General features: G+C 40.9%; 1 protein-coding gene across 1 annotated transcript in view; it reads right to left on the bottom strand.

Annotated features, from left to right (window-relative positions):
* The window catches only part of CFAP47 (cilia and flagella associated protein 47), a 606,917-nt gene that overhangs the window by 307,318 nt on the left and 273,170 nt on the right, over positions 1-26,429 (bottom strand). Inside the window, exons 34-37 of the mRNA XM_056131098.1 lie at positions 9,556-9,653; positions 9,137-9,253; positions 3,379-3,513; positions 1,826-1,941 (exon numbers count right to left, since the gene is read on the bottom strand). Of these exons, the coding sequence (XP_055987073.1) occupies positions 1,826-1,941; positions 3,379-3,513; positions 9,137-9,253; positions 9,556-9,653 (466 nt within the window). The remainder of the gene's footprint in view (positions 1-1,825; positions 1,942-3,378; positions 3,514-9,136; positions 9,254-9,555; positions 9,654-26,429) is intronic.

Consider the following 26,429-nt stretch of genomic DNA (forward strand, 5'->3'; position numbering starts at 1 on the left):
TGCTCAAAAATCATGTAAGTTTCTGGGAATCAAACCAGGGTCAGCCACATGCAAGGCAAGTGCCTTAAATCCTGAATTATCTCTCCACCCCACGTTGATATATTTTAATCTATGAATAAACAGTACTTAAAATTTAGAGGAAAGGGGACAAATATTTATTTGCTCCTATTCATTATAGTACTAGGTGCTTGACCTATATAATTTCCTCTACTGCTGACAATGTTATGTGTATTTTTTCCCATTCTAGACTAAGCAGCGGTACTCAGGGGACCATGCAGTGCCAGGGGCAAAACCCAGGCCTCCTGCATACAAAGCATGTGCTCTAACCCTCTGAGTTATCTCCCCAGCAAGTGGTAAATACTCTGATCCTCACTGAACAAATAAAAGAAATGGAGCTGGATCATTGCTTGTCAATATCCAAGCCCCATAAATGTTAAATGATAGTGGGGTTCTCAACCACAATGGCATCTACAACCAAGGCCTGTCACTTCTCTAAGAGAAGTCTCCTTATCATCAAAATAAAGGATATTTTTTAAAAAATGAGCCAAGTTAGAAAAATCCACAAATGAGTTTCTACACTCAGGTAAATAAATCAAAAAACCTGCACTGAAGACTCCTGCAAAGACTATTTACAGATATGGCCACTGACTTGCAGTATAAAACGGGGTTCAGACAACCCTATTCTTTCAAATACTATTGTAGAATCCCATGCAACTGGGCATAAAAGCGAATGCTTTAACGTAAAATGAAATCTCAACCAGCAAAGCTACACATATACAGAATCATTAGACACTTTTCTACTGTCATATAGTTAATCATGAATGAACATATCTATGTGCATGTAAAAAGTTCAGAAGGAAATGAACTACAAAACTGTTTGTCAGACGGTGCTGAGGATCAAACCAGGGTGGGTCACATGCAAGCACCATAGTCCTATACTATCTCTCAGATCTTTTGGCAAAGATTTATAAGTGAAAAAAATAAGGCATAATATGAGTATTTTTCTCTTGAATCATCATCCTATTTGGAGGGAAGAAAACTAAATGATGCCGTGACCATGTCCAAACAAGTTTGTATTATAAGTAATGTTCTCTAGATATGTGAAAAGTACAACTTAGAAAATGGGCAGACTACTTTTTATAAGGGTTTTATTCTGGGAATTGATTTATAAAACATAAACAGGTGATTAGAGAATTTTTTTCATTATATAGCACAGCGATAGGGCGTTTGCCTTGCACACGGCCAACCTGGGTTTGATTCCTCCGCCCCTCCTGGAGAGCCTGCAAGCTACTGAGAGTATCCCGCCCACATGGCAGAGCCTGGCAAACCACCGTGGCGTAAACAATATGCCAAAAACAGTAACAACAATTCTTACAGTGTAGACATTACTGGTGCCTGCTCGAGCAAATCAATGAACAACAGGAGGACAGTGCAGTGCAGTGCAGTGTGTATATGGATATATGTGTGTATGTCCATATATGATGTATATATGTGAAAAATCAGGTTAGCACACACTAGTTATGAGTTCCTATAGGAAACAGAAATATAACACATAAACAACTTATAGTTCAGTCTCTATGGCTAACATGCATGCAAAATAAATCAACTAAATAAATATATATTAAAACAGTCCTTATGTTGCTAGAATTATTTTAATAAAATTGATGAGGGATCTCAAAAAATATGAATAACTTATGTCTGAGTATTTTTATCCTTTCTTTTTATCTGGCTATATCTATGTGTTAAATGCAAACCCTGATTACACTTTATAATTAAATATCTATATTTATTATATTAAAGAAAGGGAGAATGTTTAAGTACTCACCTTGGAGCAACTACGAAAGTGTCCTGTTTTTGGGTAAGGTGGAAGTCAGCAGCATCTCTTCCCACAATCATAGCAGTATAGACTAACTGATTCAAGCTTGGATTTTTTATTAGAATCTTTGTTTAATAAGAAAGTATAAGCAAGATTAGGAATTTTTTAAGCATGCAAAGTAACATTTCTTATTTTTATCTGAGTCATTTTAATAAAAATATTCCTAATGTGAACAAACTGGCAGAAATCATACTCTAAGAATAACATACATTTATATAATAGAGAAATATATAACATACATATAGATACGTGTGTATATACACATGCATATATACACACATATATATATATACATACACAATATATCCTGAATTCCAAAGTTAATAAGATGAATTTTATTTCTTGTTGGTTTTTTTTTTGTTTTTCTGATTTGGGGACCAATCTTGGCAGTACTCAGGACTTACTTCTGGCTCTGCTCAGGGGATATTCCAGGCAGTGCTTAGGTGACCATATGTGGTACCTAGGATTGAACCTGGGTCAGATGCCTATAAGGCAAACACCATACCGACTGTACTATCTCCACAGCCTGGATTTTAGTTTTACTGCAAAAAGAAATCTCTGTAGAATATCCAAGAGAATTTATACAAACCAGTCTACTAAAAGGGCTTCCTGGATGTTTGGTATAGAAATTATTATAAAGCATATTCATTTAATAGATTCTGACTAAAAATGATGGTGGCTTCGACTGGAAGGAGGCGTAGGTTAGAATTCCCCAAGTAGTTTTTTTTTTCTTTTTGGATCACTCCTGGCCCTGCACTCAGTAATTACTCCTGGCAGTAATCAGGGAACTATATGGGATGCTGGGAATCAAATCCGGGTCAGCTGCATGCAAGGCAAAACGCCCTACCTGCTGTGATATCGCTCCAGCCCCAGCCAAGCAGGTTTTTTTTTTCTAAGATGTCAGAGGAGATGTTCTATCAATCTAAGCCACTAGGTGTGGGATGTGGAGCTAAGTTCAAGAGAAACCCTGTGGAACATTATTTCCTTCTTTAGGCAGCATGACGTACAAAGCTGTCGTGAGCATTCAATGTTCTAACTCCAACCCCACCACTAGTTTCAGTGTCTCTCCAGCAATGTCCCAAGTTTCCCTCTCTCCCCCCACCATGCAATCTTAGCAAACACAATGGAATACTATGCACCCCATGAAAGAAAACAAAAAGATGAAACCATGCAGTTCACTGAACCACTGGCCCAGTTGGTCAAATATCACTGGGAGTGGGCACAGAGCTTAGGTGACCCCAGAAAATACCTATCTTTGATTTTTTCCCCCTCCCCTAAACCAATTTCTCAAATGAGTGAAGGATCATTTCACTGTAGTGGTGATAACACTTAAGCAAAAATTGTCCCTTTTCCCCTTCAATAACTTTGGTTTAGATGGAACAAGATTTGCCAAGGTTAACTGTATCACATTGATTCATTCACTAATTTTGGACTAGGATAATCACATCTGACATGTCTCAAATTATATACTACTTTTGTTTTGGCCTCCACACTCTCCTGACCTGTCTAACTGTAGTCTCATGCAGCGAGCAGTTAAACAGCACAGTTTTCTTGGGGATATAGGTAGGGAGTCTTTCATACATGTAGGCACAAAGCATTAGCATCATGATTGGATTGGGGTCACAGATGTCGGTGGCCTAGTTTCAGAGAAGAAAATAAAGTTAGAGGATATACAAGTAAAATATAAAATATAAAAAACATAGAGAAAACGCAGTATATCAATTTTTCATCATGTTAAAATACTTTCAATGCTGCAAATCAACTATGTCACTGAAGTGTACACTCAGAAAACAAGATATTGCTGTGAATCAGAAGAGCTTGACCCAATTATTTCAACATGCATTAGATGCATTTCTGTTAATTCTCACTAAGAGAACAAGGGCTCATGGATGAGCCAAAATACTTGTATTTTGGAATAGTAAATGTTTTCATTTCACAGGACAAAAATTCAAGTAGAAACTAAAACATTCCATAAGAAAACCCCAGATTGGTGGTATGCAAAATGGAAAAAAGAAAAATGAGGCAATAAAGGCGAGGAAATGATCAGATGGAAGAGTCATAAGGTAAAGTAGCAAAAGGATGATCTGGCTCATAGGTGGGAGAACAAGAAATACAGTAGGGGAATAACTAATGCCCAAAAGGCTACAGAATCAAAGAACATGAGAATGGGTCTTCAGGAAGAAGCTTACCACTGGTAGGATAAGGCAGGGAAGAGAACACTATTCAGAATGATGGAGGCAATGGTCACTCTGGAAGACAAGGGAGTGAGTGCTGAATGGTGGTGAAGTGTTAGTTATGGTGTTATGATGGTGTGGTACTGGTGCCTGACATGATGCATAGGCACACCTGCCTGAAGGGCACAATCAAGTGACTGTCACGGCCCTGCCCACAGGCACATCCAATGAACATCCAGCACATGCAGGCTCAGCTATCTCATAGGCACTCCTGCCTTAGACTACTGCTGCTACCGAACCCCATACTGGCTGCACAGTAAACTACACTGCCCCAGATTTATTTCAAAAGGAACTGTCATAAAGTCAGGCTAGCGGGTGGGAGGAAAATTGGATCACTGGTGGAAGGAAGTAGACAATGGTTAAGGGATTAGATCTCCGAATCCGTGAATTTTGCTTAACAATAGCAATACAAAAATTATACTGAAAATTCATCTTTGTATATTATATAGTGTATAAAACCACAGTGATTTGGAATAAACTGTACCTATCTTAATTAAAAATGTATTTGATAATTGTTATGTGGTGCCTTTTGTTTTTGTTTTGGAGCCACGCCTGGCGGTGCTTAGAACTTACTCCTGGCTCTAGGCTCACATCCCTCCTGGTGGGCTCAGGGGACCATACGGGGTGCTGGGGATAGAATAGGGTTGGCAATATGCAAGGCAAACACCTGCTGTACTATTGCCCCAGCTTCAGATGGAATCTGTTTTGAGCCACACTCCATCCTGTCTATAAGCTTCCAGATTAAGGCTTAAAGATTAAACAACCTGAGTCACTGAATAACCAACATAACTTGCTTATTGTGACAACAGATCTCCATTCCCTTTCCCACTGTAATTATATTTGAAGACGTTTCCACTGATCAGACAAAAATAAATCAATTTCTCTCAAAGATTTTCAAATGATTAATACTTGCTTTACATAATAGGTGTGGGCTGGAGCGATAGCACAGTGGGTAGGCATTTGCCTTGCATGTGGCCAACCCAGGTTCAATTCCTCCGCCCCTCTCGGAGAGCCCAGCAAGCTACCGAGAGTATCTTGCCAGCACGGTAAAGCCTCGCAAGCTACCTGTGGCATATTTGATATGCCAAAAACAGTAACAACAAGCCTCACAATTTTTTGTGAGACGTTACTGGTGCCCGCTCGAGCAAATTGATAAACAACGGGAGGACAGTGCTACAGTGCAGTGCTACATAATAGGTGTGACCCAAAACTACTTTCGTTTTTTTTACATTTTTCGACTTCATGATATTATTTTCTACTGGACTGAGAAAAGGAAGGGAATAAAACTAAAGAAATCAAAGTCAAAAGTTCTGGAAAAAAACACCTGTTTTTTTTTTTTTTGAGTAAACTCAAATCCTACTACTATACTGTGTCACCAATGTGACTAAATCAATTGGTTTTTGTAAGTCTCAGTTTCCTTGTAAGCAGCGAGGAGAGGGGAGATAATTCTGAGTTTTATGGTGGATTTAATTTTCTATGGCTTCAACATAGCCCAGCTTTCAAACTATATTACAACTAGAACTAGCAATAACCACTGATATAGTGCAATCTTATAAAGGACAGTACTGATTGCCTTCTCAATAGAAAATTTCTCATTTTTATTCATTAAGCATCCCAATTTCTATGGAAGTACCATTAGCTTTGTCAACCACTGGCTTAGCTACAAGTATGGAATGTGAGTCTGATCAATGATACACGAAAGAAATATGCTGTGAGACCTGTGGCAGAGGTTTAACATTATAGAAAACAAGACACAAGAACTTCTATTCAATTAGCCCAGAGCATAGCTGTATGAAGATGTTAATTGAGAATTTCAGTAGGAACTTTGTGATTCATAGTGCACATGCCTAAAACAAAACCAAAAGGCAAAGAATGGCTGAGTAAAAATGAATCTCAGATAGGTTTATTTGAAATGAAATAAATACATCTACAATCTCCCATTGTTTTATTTCATCTTATGTAACATGATAAAGTTATTGACTTTTAAACCACTGTTACTCAAAAATTCTGTTTTGAAGGGTAAACTTACAGATGAAACTAAAAGATTTAGAAGAAAGTTTGTATTTTCTATTCAGCCTTAGTTCCCATCACTACCCAATGGATTACATGCAGCACAACCTCCATTAATATTCATCATAGTTTTGTATCAATATTTCTATAGTTTTGTATCAATATTTCTACATGAGGGAATAAAAATAAACTCAATGCTAAGTCTAAACATTTTCTATAGTACTCTTACTTAAAGTATAAAGCATATCATTAAAGGGAAGAAAATATGTAATAACTTTACATTCCAGGCAGCAGACAGCACATAGCATTGACAAAGAAATTGGTATAATCAATCTAACCATTGAAAACAAGAACATGCTAAAGAAAAATTCATTTTATTTCGGATTTTGGGCCACACGTGGCACTGCTCAGGGCTTCTGGCTTTGTGCTCAGAGATCACTTCTGGGACGGCTCCAGGGAACATATGTGGTGCCAGAGATCAAATCCGGGTCAGCGGGAGCAACACAAGTACCTTATCCCCTATACTATTTCCCCAGCCTCCATAAAATGTACTTTCTATTATTGCTGTTGAGGACTTAATGTGAAAGGAGAGATAGGATTATAACTTAGAAGCACAAATATAAAATATGTATTACCATTTTCATCTCTATATAAATATTTAAAACCACAGTGAGAGCCCCAGGGATAGATTCCCGATAGAGTTACTGTTTTGTAAGCCCAAGGCAATTAAAGCCCTGAGTTTGATCCCTGGCACCCCCGCACACACACAAGGGTGATCCTAGCATTTCAGCTGTTTGTAATTCCTACCATTAAAATGAAGTACTGCATATTGTGTACCATAACCAAGTGTGAGCACTGAAACCAAGTGTGTGTAGTGTAAGATGACTCCAAAACAGCCACACCTCAATGGGAAAGAGAGAGCATAGAAGCTACATTTTGGTAGTTTATGAAAACAGAAAATATTATTAGCATGACTTTCCAAGCCTACTCGGATTGGGGCTGAGCATCCTCCACTCAGATCCTCCAAATTCCAGTAGGCGGGGGTCACACCCACCAACTGGCCCCCTGGCGCCGTGTAATCCCATCAGCAGCCAAGACTCAGAGACTATAAAAGCCAGCTCCCAGAAGACAGTGCAGTCTCCTGCCCCGGCGCCTGGCTGTCCTCGCCGGAGCCCCTTGGAGGGGAGCGGGTTGAGCTTTCCTCCCCGCCCCGACCAGGGCTCCGGCAGCCGAAGACCTTCAGGACCAGCCACCACCATGCTGAGACCACTCTCCGCACACATGAAGGTACTGGCAGAGGGACAAAGCTATGCGGGTTCCGTGGCCGAGGTCTCCAAGCCTACTCGGATTGGGGCCGAGTATCCTCCACCCAGATCCTCCAAATTCCAGTAGGCGGGGGTCACACCCACCAACTGGCCCCCTGGCGCCGTGTAATCCCATCAGCAGCCAAGACTCAGAGACTATAAAAAACAGCTCCCGGAACCATCTTATTATGACATCTTGTTATCTCATTCCTACTTTGGACAAACTGGCAGGCTACCAAATGTAGCCTGCCCACACGGCAGTGTCTAGCAAACTCCCCGTGGTGTACCCAATATGCCAAATACCAGTAACAATGATGGGTCTCATTCTCCTAAAGAGTCTTGAATATAATCTCAGGGCTAGGATGAAAGAGACGTTACTGGGGCCTGCTCGAGGCAATCGACGGATAACAGGATGATTTGTGATTTTGTGATTTGACTTTCTTATTATCTACAGTTGTATGTATTTAAAATTATCAAGGCTTCAATAAGTCTCATTTCAATTTCGACATTTTAGCAGTAAGCCATGAAAATGCTGTTTCAGGAGCTGGAGAGAAAGTTCAACTGGCTGGGCATGGAAGAGATCCAGTTTCAATTCCTGGGCCTGCCTGGTCCCCCCTAGTACTAAGAGCCAGGAGTAAGCAATTGGGATGACAAATTGTGCCCCCCCAAAGCTGTTCCAATTTGGATTAAAAATTTATGGGAAACGAAATATTATAAATGAAGATTAACATAGATAGATAGATAGATAGATAGATAGATAGATAGATAGATAGATAGGCTGGAGCGATAGTACAGCGGTAGGGCGTTTGCGTTGCATGCAGCCAATATGGCCGACCCAGGTTCGATTCCTCCACCCCTCTCGGAGAGCCTGGCAAGCTACCAAGAGTATTTCACCCGCATGGCAGAGCCTGGCAAGCTACCCGTGATGTATTCGATATGCCAAACACAATAACAACAAAGGCTCCAATAGAGATGTTACTGGGCCCGCTCGAGAAAATCGATGAACAACGGGAGGACAGTGACAGTGATATACCGTCATAGGAAATAAGGACTTGCTGAGGTTGGTGAGATAGTTCAGAAGGAGGGACCTTGTCTATATGCAGCTGACCTGTTCTATAACTGGCACTGAATGGTCCACCAAATACCACCAAAAGCAACTCCTGAGAACCTAACAGAAGTAGACTCCAAGCAATGCAGGGTGTGGTCAAAACTCCTTCCCTCCCCAACCCAAACTAAGGAAGTCCAGCCATTTTGACATTAGTGCATCTGGAGGATATTATGCTAAGGGACTCATGAGTACAGTATGATTTTAGCGTTATGTTAAATCTAAAAATAACATACACATAGAACCAGATTGTACAATGGTGGTTGCTAGGTAAGGAAGATAAGAGAAATTTAGAGATGTTGGTCAAAGGATACAAACTTTCAGTTATAAGAGTAATTAAATTCTGGGTATTATAATGTGAAGTATGATCATTATAACAGTGGATTATATAATTTAAATTTTTTAGGAGTAGAGATTCTGTTATCATATACAAAAACATGATTGCATTCATTGTATTTTGATATATATTAAATTATAATGTACACCTAAAAATCACATTGTAAAAATAAAATATAGAACCTTTTTCATATAATACCTAATTCAGCTGGACAAATGAAAATAGAAGTTCACAAAATATTTGTAAAAGGTGTAACGAAAAGGAACCAACCTGTATATCCATTTCAAAGCCAACTTCATGCAGGACATTGACAATGATTAGGCAATTGTGCAAATACTGTTCAGGACTTTTGGGATGTGTATACATATTTACCAAATAAGAGTCAATCTAGAAAAGACACCAACACTTTTTTAGAAATGGAATTAAAATTACTGTTTTTCAACAGTTCTCTGTATTTCAGCACAGAATAATTTATAGATGAACATTTATCAGCAGTAAGTAGTGACAATCAATGTGCAAGAATAAACAAAGAAGGAATGCTAGACATTTAGATTTAAGTGTGACTTAAAAGTTAAAACAGCTAAAAAAACAGTTTGCAGAAAACATACTTCCAATCTTAATTACACAATTCTCAGATTCTTTGAGAATATGAGCAGTGTGCATAAAAAGAAAAAAAAAACGATTCTCACCAAAAAAGGACAATAGGCTCCAAATTGTGTTCCTAAAACAAGGCCATCTGAAAGATCGGTGTCGAAATTTATTATCCATCTCTCACAGGGAGCAACACCTATTTAAGAAAAGAGCAGAGAGAATAGTTTCACTTTCCTAAGGTCTCAATAGCATTTGAACAAGTCAAAAGTCAACTCTGTCTTTACTTCAAAAATAAGGACTGGGGCCTGGAGAGATAGCACAGCGGGTAGGGTATTTTCCTTGCACGTGGCCGCCTGGGGTTCGATTCCCAGCATCCCATATGGTCCCCTGAGCACCGCCATGAGTGACTCCTGAGTGCAGAGCCAGGAGTGACCCCTGTGCATCGCCAGGTGTGACCCCCAACCCAAAACAAAAAAAAAAAAGAAAAAGAAAAGGACTGTACTTTTGGAATTAAAAATGAAATTTAAACCTCAGAAGCTTATGGCCATCAAATATAAGGTGTTTTTAAGCAACTAACTATGAGTTATCTCCATTATTTTTATTTAAACAACTTGGAAGGACATACTATCATGCAATAATGAAAAAACTTTAGCATTTCAACATTACTCACCTAGCTGAATACCTTGGAGTTCAAATGTTTGATCAATGTGCATCGACATGGGTTATAAGGTATGGAATTACCTGTAGTTCAAGTTTTAGTGCTACTTTCCTATTGGTTACATAAATTCCTCTATCTTTAGGTTAAGTATGTGGAAGGATTAGAGATTTAAAAAGCAGAGTTCAGGTCAGAGAAACAATATAGGGATTAAAGCTCATGGTTCGATTTCCTGTACTTCATGGTCCCTTCTGCACCACTAGAAGTGACTCCTGAGCACATGCAGTATGGATAAAACCCCCCTAAAATAATCTACATAAATACATCAATAAAAACTAGAATTGATCTATAAAACATAAGATGAAGGTGCAATAAAATGAATGATTGGTTACAGAAATTACTACTGCAACACAAAGCAACAAAAAGCAAAGCAATTACTACTGCAACAAAAAAGTATATGGTTATCTAGTAAATATCTGAAAAAACTGTCCTATATTGACTGGAATTGGAGAGTGAGCTAAATATAAGAAATTAGTACTGTGTGAATGCGATGCTGACTTATTTTCCTTTTTTTTTGAGGTGATAACTCAACACTTTTAACAACAAAGTGACATTGCCTTTAAAAAATGCTTTCAAAATGGCCTAGATTCATAAAGGCTTTGAGATGATGTAAACAAGGGGAAATATTTCAGTCCTTCACAAATCACCTCAAATCCTTTAATTCCCATTTTCTGTGAAGAAATCATGACAGAATAACATGTATATTAATTTCCCAGACCAGGATCGATTCCTATCTAAAATTAAAAGGCTTTTCTTTTGTTGGATAATATAGATATCTCAGATATATTACCGAAACAATAGTTCTGGAACAATTTCATCTGAAATATTACAACTGGGAATGTTTACATAGTACTTTTATAGTATATTTCTGAAAAATCAAGGGTCATAATTTTCAACACATAGAAAATCATTGTCTGCATTATATTTCAAATTATTTCAATACTATAAATTTCCACAATTAAAAACCTGGCTCTTGTGCCAGAAAGAGTACAGCGAGTAAGGCACTTGCCTTTCATGTGGCCAACCTGGGTTCGATCACCAGCATCCCGTGAGGTACCCTGAGCACAGCCAGGAATGAATTCTGAGGGCAGTCAGGAATAATCCCTGAGCACAGCTGGGTGTGGTCCCAAAACTCAAAAAACAAAAAGCCAACCTAGTGTTCAGGCTGTCTCGAGAGATAGAGTAAGACATGCTGTGCTAGCCATGCATGCAGCTGACTCAGATTTGATACCAAACACTGCATATGGTCCTCACAGCCACCAGGGGTCACTCCTGAGCAAGCCCAGCACCACTGATGTGGTACAACCCTCCCTCCGCTCACCAAATAAAACAAAAGCAAATAACCTGGCATTTTATATGTCCAACTGATCTATTTAATCCCAGTATATACATCAAGTGTTTTCAGAGATGAAACACATACTCCTATAAGAAACATGTATCTACAATTCTTGTTTTTGTTCTATAGTATGCAGTCATGAGACTACTTCAAAAGATAATGAAGTTAGTTACTACTCTTGCATTTAAAGTTAAAACCAAACATTTACAATGCAGTTAGCTTAACTGGTAATGGTTTGAATTCCATTTGTCTTCCATATATTGGTTGATTAAAAAAAATGGATGTACTAATGTTCCCTCTGTATGCTATTTATTTTTAAATACCGAGGGATTCATTGTCATCTATCAACCACACTTCCAAACTGGAAAGTTTCATTACTATACAAATTCCTGTGTGCCGTACCCCTCACCCTACCTCCGGGCTGTCCACCGTCCATTCCCACTCCCCAACAGTGTAGCAGTTTTTCATCCCTATAATTTTGCTTTACCAAAACTGTCCAAAAAGAAATAGAATCATGTGGAGCTGGAGCCTAGCACAGCAGGTAGGGCTATTGCCTTGCACATGACCAACCCGGGTTCAATCCCTTGCATCCCATATGAGCCCCCGAGCATCACCAGAGGTAATTCCTGAGTGCAGAGCCAGGAGTACCCCCTGAGCTTCTCCAGGTGGACCCAAAAAGCAAAAAAAAATACTCCTTTGAATATTGTATTGCATGATGTGCTACAGATTGTTTTGAATCACTGATGAAAAGAAGTTTATGCTGGTGGAGAATGCAATGTTGGAATATTATATGTATGAAAGCCCTATCATTAACAGCATTATAAATCATGATGCCTATAATAAAAAAGTAAATTAAATTAAAACTAAAATAGAAACAGATGTCTGTGTTGATTTCATTTTATAACTATAGCATATTTACCTTTTTTTTCTTTTTGGGTCACACCTGGCAATGCACAGGGGTTACTTCTGGATCTGCACTCAGGAGTTACTCCTGGCTCTGCACTCAGGGAACCATATGGGATGCTGGAAATCGAACCCGGGTCAGCCATGTGCAAGGCAAACTCCCTATCCACTGTGCTATCTCTCCAGCCCAGCATATTTAATTTTTAAATTTTAATCATCTCTAGTTAAAGGGATATACATAACTTTTCAGTATCTGTATTGCAAACCATAATGCCCAAAAGGAAAGAGAGAGAGGGAGATAAAGAGAGAAGAGAGGAGGAAGAAGGAGAAGGAAAGAGGGGGGATGGAGGGGGGAGGAAGAGAAGAGGAGGGGGAGAGAGGAAGAGGAGGAAAAGGAGGAGGAGGAGGAGGAGGAGAAGGAGGAGGATGAGGATGATGATGATGAGGAGGAGGAGGAGGAGGGGAGGAGACAAGAAGAAGAAGGTGGGAAGAAGGCAGTGAGGGGAAGAGGGCGGGAAGGAAACTGGGGACATTAGTGATGGGAAATGTACAATGGTGAAGAGATGGAAGCTGGAACATTATATACCTGAAACCACATCATGATCAACCTTGTAATTGTGTATCTCAATGTGATTCAATTTTTTTAATTTAAACATATTTGATATTAATATGTTCTAGGTAATAATGTTACAACGCATTCAGGTTTCTGGTATTGATGTTCAAAATTACTATGCATCCCCATCACTAAAGTTCCCATGATCATTTCCCCATCCCTATGTTCCCTGTGATCTGATGTTTGTTCCCTCCTACCCATCCCCAATTATTTACTGATTACCCATCATGGTTTTAGTGAATACTGTTGCCCCCTGTATCAGTCTCCATGTACTCAAGAGACTTCATGTATGTACCCTTGTTACTACTCAGCAGTCTATTTGTTCCCCTCGCCTTGTACCCTCAAGCCTAGCACTTTAGGGTCTGTATTCTAGTATCCAAGTTTTATTATTTGTAAATATTGTCTATTACTCTTGTTTCTCTTTATACTAAAGATGAGATCATCCTGCATTTGTCCTTCTGCCTCTGGCTTATTTGAATTAACATTCAAATGATATCTCCACTTCCGTTTAATTTGCTGCCAACTGTATTGTGTGTGTGTGTTTGTATGTGTGTGGTGTGTCTTTGTGTGGCGGTATACCATTCTGTTGTGTACATATACCACAACTACTTTTATGCATTCATCTAGTAGACATTTGGGTTGTTTCCATACCCTAACTATTGTACTAAAAGCTGTAAAGAACATTTGTGTGCGTATATATTTTTGGATTATTGTTTTTGAGGTTGGGGGGTAGATACTGAGAATTGTGGTAGCTGACATGGGAGTTCCATTCATACTTTTCTAAATAAAGAAATCCATGTCATTTTCAATAAAGACTGGGCCAGGTGACATTCTCACCAGCAGTAAATACAGGTTAGACTTTTCACAACACTCCCACAAACATTTGTTTTCAGTTTTTTATATATACACATGAGATTTTCCTATAAGGGATAATATAAGGGATACCTCATTATTGATTTGTTTCATGTTTCTACGACACTAAGTGATAATGAGCATTTTTTATATGCTTATTCATCACCCGTTTGTCTTCTTTATGGAAGTGTCTATTCATCTATTCTCTTCATTTTTTGATGGGGTTGTTGGGTTTTTTTGTTGCAGAGCTTTGTACATCCTTTACAGATTTTGGATGTTAGTCTGAAGTACTGCGTATACCACATTTTGTTCATCCATTCATCAGTTTATGGGCATTGGGAATGCTTTCAAATTTTGTTTATTTTGTTTACTATAAGTAATGCTTCCATGAAAACTTATTTAGGAGTTTGTCGGTGAATGTATGCTCTCAACTCCTTGAGTAGATATCACTGGGTGGGATTACTGACACAAATGGTTAAAAAAATTTTAACATTTCAATAAATTGCTGAACCATCTCCCCAAATGGTTGCATCATTTTATAACCTCAGCTTACTTGCACACATGCACACATTTATAATTTCTATAAAACCATGCTGTTGCTTTTTGAAGTCTTTGTGGTTTTGGGGGGGTGGGGGGGTTGGGGCAGTGGATATATCCAGTAGTGTTCAGGACTTACTCCTAGCACTGTGCTCAGGGATCTCTCCTGGAAAACTCAAGGGACCAGCTGCCATACTGGGTTGTGAACCCAGGTCAGCTGTGTGTAAGGCATCCTTTCCCACCCACTGTCGTATCTCTCCAGCCCCAAAGTTTTTTTTTCTAGCAGCAAAAACAAAACAAAACAAAACAAACAAACAAAAAAAAAGGTTTTAGCTAAGGTCCAGGGACAATTCAATGGTAGAGCACCTATAGGAGTTTGAGCCCAGGTAGCACCCCACATGCTGACTGCGACTCTGGGGACACTGCTGTTTGTGATCCTCATCACAATAAGATGTGCATTCTTTGACACCCTCAACCTGGTAAGTACCACTACTGAAGCTCGGAAACCATGGCAAACACAACTAAATGTGCAATTAGTAAAAGCAAGTATGTAACCCTCAATCAGAACAATCATTTCCTTTTAGGAAAGAAAAATCCATCATTTAAAAAAAATAAGAAAGGATAAGTGATATTTTAAGCAAGTGAGGGACCAGTGATATGGCTGAAAATGTCAGAGCCAATGCCAATGAAGTGTGAGACGCTGAATTTGTCTCCATGACAATTACCCGAGCACCAGGGTGAGCCCCAGTGGCACCTTGAACACAGCCTGTTCCACACATTGCAGCCCTCGACCTGATACTGAGCTTTGGGGCCACTCTGCCTGGCTGAGCTGGGGCCCGCCACCCTGAGTCCGACGGAGTGTAGACCACGCATATAAAAATGTCTTCATTATCCAAATCAGGATCCAGTACAAACGTCTGATGGGTTTGTTTCGTATTTCCTTAGTGACTAATATTTTTGTTCTGTTTTGTTTTTGGGGGGTCGTACCTGGCAGTGCTCAAGGCTCACTCCATAAAGCAGTCAGAGATCACTCCTGGCAGAGCATGGGGCTCACGTGGGCTACTGAGATTGCACAAGGTCAACCGCATGCAAGGCAAGTATCTTACCTGCTGTGCTGTCACTCCAGTCCCCAGTTTGGGCCTTTTCATATGCTCGATGGTCCTCCCTTGTTTATTTTCCTTTTATAACTGTATATAACCAAGGCCTTACTGGGGCCACTCTCCACACACTTGGATAAGCCTCAGACATAACAGAACTGGCAGAGGAACCCAGGTGTGTGGGACCCGGGGCTGAGATCTCCAAGCCTGCACGGTTTGGGACTGGACCTGTCAGTAGCTAGACAGTTACACCCTCCAACTGCCGTGTAACCCCAACAAAGGCCTGGATCCAGAGATTATCACAACAAGCTCCCGGGAGCGCGCGGCTGCATTTGCGGCCGCGCGACTATTTAATTACTTTTCTCTAAATTTTCAGGGTACCTTAAATATCCATAAATATCTAACCCGCACGGCAGAGCCTGGCAAGCTATCCGTGGTCTCTGCCAAATAGACCAAATTGATATGCCAAATCCAGTAATAAATGGATCTCATTTCCCTAACCCTGAATATGCAGAGTCGAGAAGGATATGGAAAGAGAGGCTGATAAAACACCAAGGCAGACATAGGCTGCCAAAACGCAGAAAAACAAAAATAATTGTCTGTACTTTTAATGCTCGTACGCTGGCATCTGCTGCATCCGTTGAAGACCTTATGGTACAAGCACGAAAGATCAAGTACGACATCATTGGTCTGACCGAAACGAGAAGACATCAATCCCATCATGCTGTTTTCGACACTGGAGAAGAACTGTTCCTTGGAACATGTGATAAAAGAGGCGTCGGTGGTGTCGGTATCCTTGTCAACACAAACTTAGTCACGAGCATTGATTCATTTGAATGCCTAACAACCCGAATCGGACGATTACACTTGAATAAATGTGGCTCACTACCGGCAGTTTCTATCTTTGTTGTCTATGCACCAACATCCAGTTATGGTGAAAGAGAAACTGAGAAATTCTACATGGAGCTGGAGAAATTCTATAAAGAAGATCACACCTTCTACAAGATCATTGTCGGTGATTTTAATGCCAAGATAGGACCAAGAAGATCAGTCGATGGACTCCACATCGGAACCCATGGCCTGGAATGGAACGAACAGGGTGACAGACTGTCTGAGTTCATCATGTCAACCAAAACCTTCCATGGAAACTCACAATTCCAAAAGGCTGAATCTAAATGTTGGACATGGGAGTCTCCCGATGGACGGTTCCACAATGAAATAGACCACATCATATTCAATCGGTGGTTTTGCCTAACCGATGTTGCTGTTGTCCCAAAATTCCAAACGGGATCAGACCACAGTCTTCTTCGTACAAAATTCTACCTCACAGAACGAGGAGAAAAGAATGCAAGGTTTAAGAAGAGGACTCCCAGAACAACCACCAACTGGGAACTCTTTGGCTCTGTAGCGGCAACATGGGAAGATGCCGTCATTGACAACATTGATGAGGAATACGATCAAATGACTCAGCACCTCCATGATTGTGCAAGGAATGCCAAGAGAGAGATAACCACAAAAAACCGTCTTTCTTCGAACACTCTTGAACTTATTCGCCAACATGGCTTGGCACGTGCCTCAGGCAACCACATGCAAACGTCCGAACTGGCAAAACAATGCAGAGAAGCCATCAAGGATGACCTCAAAAACAGGAGAGCAGCAGTACTGGTAGATGCAGCAGAAGATAGGAAAAACATTCGTAATGCCCGCCTGTCCTTCTCCAACTACAAAACCAAGATGACTGCCCTCCGACATCATGATGGGTCTATCACATCTTCCAGAAGGGCAATGGAGAAGATTATTCATGACTTCTACTCAGATCTCTTTAATAGCCACATCCACTTGCCCACATACCACATACCACATGATGGATATGTCGTTCCCAATGTTCTCCCTTCCGAAATCCAACATGCCATCTCGTCTGTAAAGAAACAAAGAGCACCTGGCCCAGACAAGATCAGACCTGAACACCTGAAGAACTTACCATCAGTACTCATCAATACATTGGCTCGACTCTTCACACGCTACCTGTCTGAATGCAAGGTTCCATCCCAATGGAAAACCAGCAAGACTGTACTACTATACAAGAAAGGAGACATCCACGACATTGGCAACTATTGCCCAATCTGCCTATTGTCTGTCATCTACAAACTATTCACTCGAGTCATCCTGAATAGGATTAGCAGAACACTAGATGAAGGACAACCATGTGAACAAGCTGGATTCCAAAAAGGATTCAGTACCATCGACCATATCCACACAATAACCAAGCTCACTGAGGTATCTCGGGAGTTCAAGATGCCACTCTGTCTAACGTTCATTGATTTAAAGAAGGCCTTTGATTCTGTTGAGACGGAAGCGGTCATGGAAGCACTAGCCAATCAGGGCGTACAAACGCAATACACCAGGATCCTTCGTGAGCTCTATTGTGGATTCACTACCAAGATCTCACCATTCTACAAAGAAGTAATCATCCATATCAAGAGAGGGGTTCGGCAGGGTGATACCATTTCACCAAAACTCTTCAGTGCCACCCTCGAGAACATCATGCGACGACTGGAATGGGAAAACATGGGAGTGAAGATAGATGGTCGGCAACTACACCACCTCCGCTTTGCTGATGACATCGTTCTAATAACACCAAACATCAACCAAGCGGCACAAATGCTGAACGACTTTGACCGTGAATGTGGAAAGGTTGGACTACAGCTGAATCTTACGAAGACAATGTTTATGAGAAACAACCTTGTTCCTGACGCTCCATTCGCTCTCAACGGAACCACCATCTCCGAATGCAACAGTTATATATACACCTAGGTTGAGAAATCAACATGATGAATGACCTGGCACCTGAGTTGCGCAGGAGGAAGAGAGCGGCTTGGAATGCCTTCAAGAGCATTGAAGAAATAACTAAAAGGACAAAGAACCTCCAGCTATGAGCACATCTCTTTGATTCCACTATTCTTCCTGCATTAACATATGCCTCAGAGACCTGGACCCTACGAAAACAGGATGAGAACACTATTCGGGTCTCTCAAAGAGGAATCGAAAGAGCTATGCTTAGAATATCACGATTCACTCAAATGAGAGATAGAATCCGGAGTTCTGATCTTCGTCAACGCTCAAAAATCAGGGACGCTGTCTCATTTGCCAAGACATCAAAAATCAGATGGGCTGGACACGTAATGAGGTTTACAGACAACCGCTGGACTAGAGCCATTACTGATTGGATTCCACGAGACATCAAAAGATCACGTGGACGCCCACCTATAAGATGGTCAGACTTCTTTGTCAAGACCCTAAATGATCGGTTTGAGGCTCTACATGTTCCTAAAACGAACAGATACCATTGGGCTACACTAGCACGCAACCAGGATAAATGGAGACGTTACTGGCACCCGCTCGAATAAATTGATGAATAACGGGGATTAAGTGATTAAGTGATTAAGTGAACTGTATATTCAAAATCCATTTTAAATTGCTGCATGCTTTTTATAAAGCTGACCGTGTTTTATTTATTGTTGATTTTTTATATATCCACTTACATCCATACTTACATATACATATACATACATATATGATCTTTCTGTTGCTGTGTCCTTTGAAATGGCTATATTTTCCTATTTCTTTCATTAACATAGTGTTTTTCATTGATTTGTATTTATGTTTTTTTTATATTTTATTAGTGAAACACCATGAGGTACAGTTGTAGATTTACAAATCTTTGTGCTTGGATTTCGGTCATAACATGATCAAATACCCATCCCTTCACCAGTGCCCATTTTCCACCACGAGGATAATATCCCCCCTATCCCCCCATCCCCCCTGCCACTGTGGCAGGGCATTCCCTTTTGTTCTCTCTCTGCTTTTGGGTGTTGTGATCAGCAAAAGAGGCATTGAGTGGCAAACATGTTCAGTTCAGTCTACTTTCAACCTGCATCTCCCCTCCTGGGAGGATCCTCCAAACACCCTCCATTTGATGCTCCCGTCTCTATTTGAACTGTCCTTTAACCTAGAATACCCGGCTGGCCTCTAAGCTATGGAGTAATCCTCCTGGTGTTGATCCCAGCTATTCTTGGGTATTAATCTTACATTTTGTTATTTTATATCCCCCAGATGAATGCATTCTTTCTATGTCTATCCCTCTCTTTCTGACTCATTTCGCTTAGCATGATGCTTTCCATATTGTACCACTTGTGTGTAAATTTCATGACTTCATCTTTTCTAAGACCTACATAGTACTCCATTGTGTAGATGTACCAAAGTTTCTTTAACCAGTCATCTATTCTTGGTCACTCAGGTTTCTTCCAGTTTCTGGCTACTGTAAAGAGTGCTGCAATGAACAAACAACTGCAGATGTCAATTCAGCTACACATTTTTGCCTCTCTGGGATATATTCCCAGGAGGGGTATCGCTGGGTCAAATGGGAGATCAATTTCTAATTTTTTGAGGAACGTCCATTGTTGGGTAACATTGCTTTGTCCTTCAAGAAGCTTAGGTTTTATCTGGTTACACCCATTAATCTGGTTACACCCATCAATCTGGTCACACCCACCACAGTGCTCCAGAGGCACTTCCACTTCCATTGTGTTTACATGTAAACATGTAAACAGTCTTCCCTATGCTCTCCTTCCCACCCAGTTAATCAGCTTTCCTCTTAGTCAGACTTTGTTAATTTGTAATATCAGTTTCCCAGAAATCTATGATTTTATATGTATGAGTGAAATATTGCCTTTCTCCTCTCCCTATGCCTTATGAATAGTTTACCTTAAAGTAATATCCTTTTTGTATAGATACAGGAAGACCGTTAACATTATGCTTTGTAATTTAGGATTTGATTGGCCTTGAATATTGTTCACTCCCAGGCATCTTTCTCGACTTAAGCCTCAGTTGCCCTTAGTTCCTAACACCCCAGAAGCAGGCTCCCGACGAGGGACTGAATGGACCCAGGGCAAGCAGTGAGCTACCCTGGCAGCGAAATGGGCCAGGCCAAAGTGCCACGATTCTTAACTATAAGTTAAGAGTTTGATCATAGACAAATTCTGTCATGATCCAAAGGTAACGACAAGACTAGGATCCTGCTAGGGGTGAGAAAGACTATCTGGCCTGAGCACCGTAGTCTGAGATCAAGATGGCCCTAGGAGAGCAATTCTATAAGTTTAAGATATTTCTTACTGTATCCATACAAAATGATTTATATTTTATTCTTGTACACTTGTCGGACAAGCAGAGGAGAGGCACGCCCATGGGATTCTGCTCTAGGGTGGGTCCTCCTGCTGAGGGAGGATCTGTCCTAGGAGAGGTCTTCCCTGAGGCTAAGATTTCTACCCCTGTTGATCTCCACCCCTATTGATTGTGACCTCACCTATGTGTAGTTGTTTCCCCAATTCCTCATGGAGAGAGGATTTAACTGTACTGTAGGAGCGGGCTGGGGAGAAGGAAGAAGAGAGTTCAGAGAGGATCAGAACCCAGACTCCAGAGGAGGAGGATGACGGGGAATGGAGAAGGAGAATGAAGTAGCTGGGGGAGGAAGAAGGGGGGCAGAGATAGAGAGACAGATGAGGAGAGAATCAGAATAAACTACGACTAATACCTACCAGCCTGGCCCTCGTTCCTTCCTCTGCCTGACCATCACCATCGACCTCTTCAGGGTGGTAGGAGGGTGAGACTACTGAACGCGGGTGGCGGGAGAGATAGAGCCGCTGCCGTGTGGGTGCCGTGCCCCCCACTTTGTGTGAGTTTACACAGTCCATACTGTTTTCCAAAAGGGCTGAACCAGTCGGCATTCCCACCAACAGTGAAGGAGTGTCCCTTTCTCGCCACATCCGCGCCAGAAATGGTTGCTTTTGTTCTTTTGAATGTGGGCCAGTCTCTGAGGTGTGAGATGGTATCTCATTGTGGTTTTGATCTGCATCTCCCTGATGATTAATGATGTAGAGCAATTTCTCATGTGCTTTTGTGCCATAAGGATTTCTTCGTTGAGAAAGTTTCTGTTCATTTCATTGCCCCATTTTTGGATGGGGTTGGATGTTTCCTTCGTGTGGAGTTCAATTAGCAATTTATATATCCTTGATATCAACCCCTTGTCAGATGTGTATTCGGCGAATATCCTTTCCCATTCTGTAGACTGTCTTTGTATTTTGGTCACTGTTTCTTTGGAGGTGCAGAAGCTTCTTAGTTTAAGATAGTCCCATTTATCTATCTCTGTTTTCACTTGCTCGGCCAGTGGCATGGCATCTTTGAAAATATCACTAGCCTCAATGTCATGGAGGGTTTTGCCAACATTGTCTTCAATGTAACTTATGGTTTCTGGTTTGATGTTGAGGTCTTTAATCCATTTTGATCTAACCTTTGTGCATGGTGTTAGGCAGAGCTCTGAACCCATTTTTTCGCATGTAGCCGTCCAGTGATGCCAGCACAATTTGTTAAAGAGGCTTTCCTTACTCCACTTCACATTTCTTGCACCTTTATCAAAGATTAGATGATCGTATGATTGAGGGGAGATGTCAGTGTATTCAACTCTGTTCCATTGGTCTGCAGTTCTGCCTTTGTTCCAGTACCATGCTGTTTTGATTATTACCACTTTGTAGTAAAGTTTGAAGTTAGGGAGGTTGATTGGTCCCATTTTCTTTTTCCCAAGAATTGCTTTAGCTATTCGTGGGGGCTTATTGTTCCATATAAATTTCAGGAGTGTTTGCTCCATTTCTTTGAAGAATGTAATGGGTATACTTATAGGGATTGCATTGAATTTATACAATGCTTTCGGTAGTATTGCCATTTTGACAATATTAAGTCTCCCGACCCATAAGCAGGGGATATCTTTCCATTTCCTCATGTCCTTTTTTATTTCCTGAAGTAGCATTTTGTAGTTTTCTTTGTACAGGTCCTTTACTTCCTTAGTTAAGCTGATTCCTAGGTACTTGATTTTCTGGGGCACAATTGGGAACGGGATTGATTTTTTCATGTAGCTTTCCTCTCTCTCACTGTTTGCGTATAGGAAAGCCATGGACTTTTGGGTATTGATTTTATAGCCTTCAACTTTACTATACAAGTCTATTGTTTCTAGGAGTTTTTTGGTGGAGGTTATTGGGTTCTCTGAGTATCATATCATCTGCGAATAGTGAGAGCTTGATTTCTTCCTTTCCTACCTGAATGCCCTTAATATCTTTTTCCTGCCTAATCGCTATTGCAAGTACTTCCAGTACTATATTGAACAGCAGTGGAGAGAGTGGGCATCCTTGTCTCGTCCCTGATCTTAGAGGGAAGGCTCATTTTTTCCCCATTGAAGATGATGCTTCCTGTAGGCTTGTGGTAGATGGCTTTAATTATGTTGAGGAAGGTCCCCTCTATACCCATTTTGGCTAGGGTTTTCATCATAAAGGGGTGCTGGATCTTGTCAAATGCTTTCTCTGCATCTATTGATATGATCATACGCTTTTTATCTTTTCTTTTGTTGATATGATGGATTATGTTGATTGATTTCCAAATGTTAAACCATCCTTGCATCCCTGGGATGAATCCTACTTGGTCATGGTGTATGATCTTTTTGATGAGTAGTTGGATTCTATTTGCTAGTAGTTTGTTGAGGATCTTTGCATCTGTGTTCATTAGGGATATCGGCCTGAAGTTCTCTTTCTTTGTGTTATCTCTGTCTGCTTTTGGTATCAGTGTGATATTTGCTTCGTAGCAACTGTTCGAAGTGTATTTGATATTTCAATTTCGTGGAAAAGCTTAAGGAGGATTGGGAGTAAATTGTCTTTAAAGATTTGGAAGAATTCACTGGTGAATCCATCCGGGCCAGGGCTTTTGTGCTTGGGGAGATTTTTTATTACCATTTCAATTTCCTGAATGGTGATAGGTCTGTTCAGGTATTCCAGTTCAGCCTTGGGAGTCTGTAGGAGTCTAGGAATTTATTCATTTCCTCAAGGTTTTGATGTTCCGTGGCATAAAGCTTCTCAATGTATTCCCTGAGGATCCTTTGAATTTCTGTAGTTTCTGTTGTAATGACTCCCTTTTCATTTCTGATTTGGTTTATTAGGGTTTTCTCTCTCCCATTCTTTGTGAGTTTTGCTAGGGGTTATCGATCTTGTTAATTTTCTCAAAGAACCAGCTCTTGGTTTCATTGATTTTTTGGATTGTTTTTTGGGTTTCCATCTCGTTAATCTCTGCTCTGAGTTTTATTATTTCCTTCCTCCTGTGAGGGTTGTGCTCCTTTTGTTGGTCCTTCTCCAAGCTCTTAAGCTGTGAGGTTAGTTTATTTATGTGGGCTCGCTCCTCCTTTCTGAGGAAAGCTTGTAGAGCTATAAACTTTCCTCTTAAGACCGCTTTTGCTGTGTCCCATAAGTTTTGGTAACTCGTGTCCTCATTTTCATTCATTTCTAGGAATCTTTTGATTTCCTCTTTAATTTCCTGTCTAAGCCACTCGTTGTTTAATACCGCACTGTTTAATTTCCAGGTGTTTGATTTATTTAATGTTATGGAGGCATGTTTTGTGGCTCAGCATGTGGTCTATTTTGGAGAATGTTCCATGTACGCTTGAGAAGAATGTGTATTCAGCTTTTTGTGGATGAAGTGTCCTGTATATATCTACTAAGTCCCTTTCTTCCATTGTTTCCCTCAGATGAAGTATGTCCTTGCTAAGCTTGAGTCTGGTTGATCTATCAAGATGTGACAAAGTGGTGTTGAAGTCTCCCACTAGTATTGTGTTGCTATTGATGTCTTTTTCCAAATCTATGAGTAGTTGTTTTAAGTACTTTGCTGGTCTCTCATTAGGTGCATATACATTTATTATTGTAAGTTCTTCCTGTTGTACAGATCCTTTGATCAATAAGAAATGGCCTTCACTGTCTCTTATAACCTTCTTCACTCTAAAAACGATGTGGTCTGATATTAGGATGGCTACCCCAGCTTTTTTCTGGGAGCTGTTTGCCTTTAGGATTGTTTTCCAGCCTTTGACTCTGAGTCTGTGTTTGCTTTGACTATTGAGATGTGTTTCTTGCAGGCAGCAGAATGTTGGGTTCAATTTTCTAATCCATCCTACCACTATATGTCTTTTAATTGGTGCGTTTAGCCCATTGACACTGAGAGAGATGATTGTTATGGGATTTTGTCCCATTGTTCTATTGAAATTTGGTGTATTTGAGGGGCCTGTCTTGCCTTAAAGTAGCCCATTTAGTTGTACTTGTAACCATGGTTTTGAGTCTATGAAGTTCTTGAGCTGTTGTTTGTCTGTGAAACTGTGTGTTGTTCCTTCTATTATGAATGAGAGTCTCGCTGGGTAAAGTATTTTTGGAGAGGCATTTATTTCATTGAGTTTTTTCACTATGTCCCACCACTGTTTTCGGGTCCTGAGGGTTTCATCAGAAAAATCAGCTGTGAATTTTAAGGATGCTCCTTTGTAAGAGATTTCTTTCTTCGATCTTGCTGCTTTCAGAATTTTGTCTCTGTCTAAGGTTTTGGTCATTTTGATCAGGATGTGTCTTGGCGTATTTTTATTTGGATTTCTTCTAGCTGGTACCCTTCGGGTCTCCTGGATGTGGTCACAAGTTTTCTTCAGCTCTGGGAACGTTGTAGCAATGATTTCTTTTACAGTTTCTTCTATATCAAGGTTTTCTTCCTGTCCCTCTAGTACTCCAATAATTCTTATGTTACCCCTCTTGGCTTCGTCACGAACTTCTCTTACCATCTGTTCTCAAACTGTGAGTCTCTTTTCCATTTTCTGCTCTTTTCTGGCAAGTCTCTGAACTTGATCTTCGAGCTCACTGATTCTGTTCTCAGCCACTGTTACTCTGCTGCTGAGGCCTTCCACTGAGGTTTTCAATTCGGCTACCAGGTTTTTCAGGTCCGACATTTCCGATTGCATTTTCCTCATTTCTGCCTTCAAATCCTCTTGTCTTTTATTGGCATTCCTTTCCATTGTTTCTTTTAGTTCCCTAAGCATCCTAAGTAGCTCCCTTCTGAATTCCTTGTCAGAGAGGTTGTCTTAACGCTATAGTACTGTTGGTGTCTTCTGGGCTAGCCTCGTGAATAAGAAAGTTTGGTGGGCTTTTGCGTTCCTTTACCATTGTGACCAGTGTGGTTTGGTCCTTCACGTTCACTCTTACTATTCTGGTTGAGTGAGGAGAGACTGCCAGGAGCTGTTCAGCTTTGTTGCTGCTAGATGGGCCTCTTCTACCTTTCTGAGTCTGACCTTCTTCTCAGTCAGGCATCATTCTTTGTTTTATAACTGACATTGAGTGAAACTTTTGGAGGAGGTGTTATTTACTACTGAGCTTGTACAGCTATTTTCAAACAGGACTTTTGTTGGAAATGGAGTAGGCGAGTGGGATGTTGTTGAATTGTAGTAGAAGAGGTGAGAAATTTTTGGTTGGTATTAGGTGACAAGTTGATGAAAAGGATGAAAGGATGAAGGTCCAAATTTTTTGGAGTGAGTGATATACCTGCGGCCGCGTAAGCGGTGGCCCGCCAGGAAGAAGGCCACGCCCACTTTTGGGAGGCCACGCCCCCTTCTTAGGGGCCACGCCCGTAGCCAGTCCCAGGCCACTCCCTCCCAGGGTCCTGGTTGGGGGTGGGGGGCGATGGACTGCTGGGCAGGCCGGTCCCAGAGCTGGACGCGCTGTCCGGTGGGGATTGGTGGGTGGGCGGCGCGGCTGGGGTTAGGGGCAGGCCTCGGCTGGGCTCCTCCAACCCACCTGGATGGGGGGGGCTGATGGACTGCTGGGCGGGCTGGTCCCGGAGCTGGATGCGCGGCGGGGTCTGCGCTGTCCTCCAGCAGGGATCCTGTATTTATATTTTAAACCAATCCTGCATCCCTAAGGTAAAACTCTTTATTTAGTTGATCTTTTTAAAATGTTCTATTGGCCAGAGATAGTAGAGGAGTTGACACACTTGCTTTGCATGTGGCTGACCCAAGTTTAATACCC

This window comes from Sorex fumeus, unplaced genomic scaffold, assembly GCF_029834395.1.
Source record: "Sorex fumeus unplaced genomic scaffold, SorFum_2.1 ptg000086l, whole genome shotgun sequence".
Lineage (NCBI taxonomy): Eukaryota > Metazoa > Chordata > Mammalia > Eulipotyphla > Soricidae > Sorex > Sorex fumeus.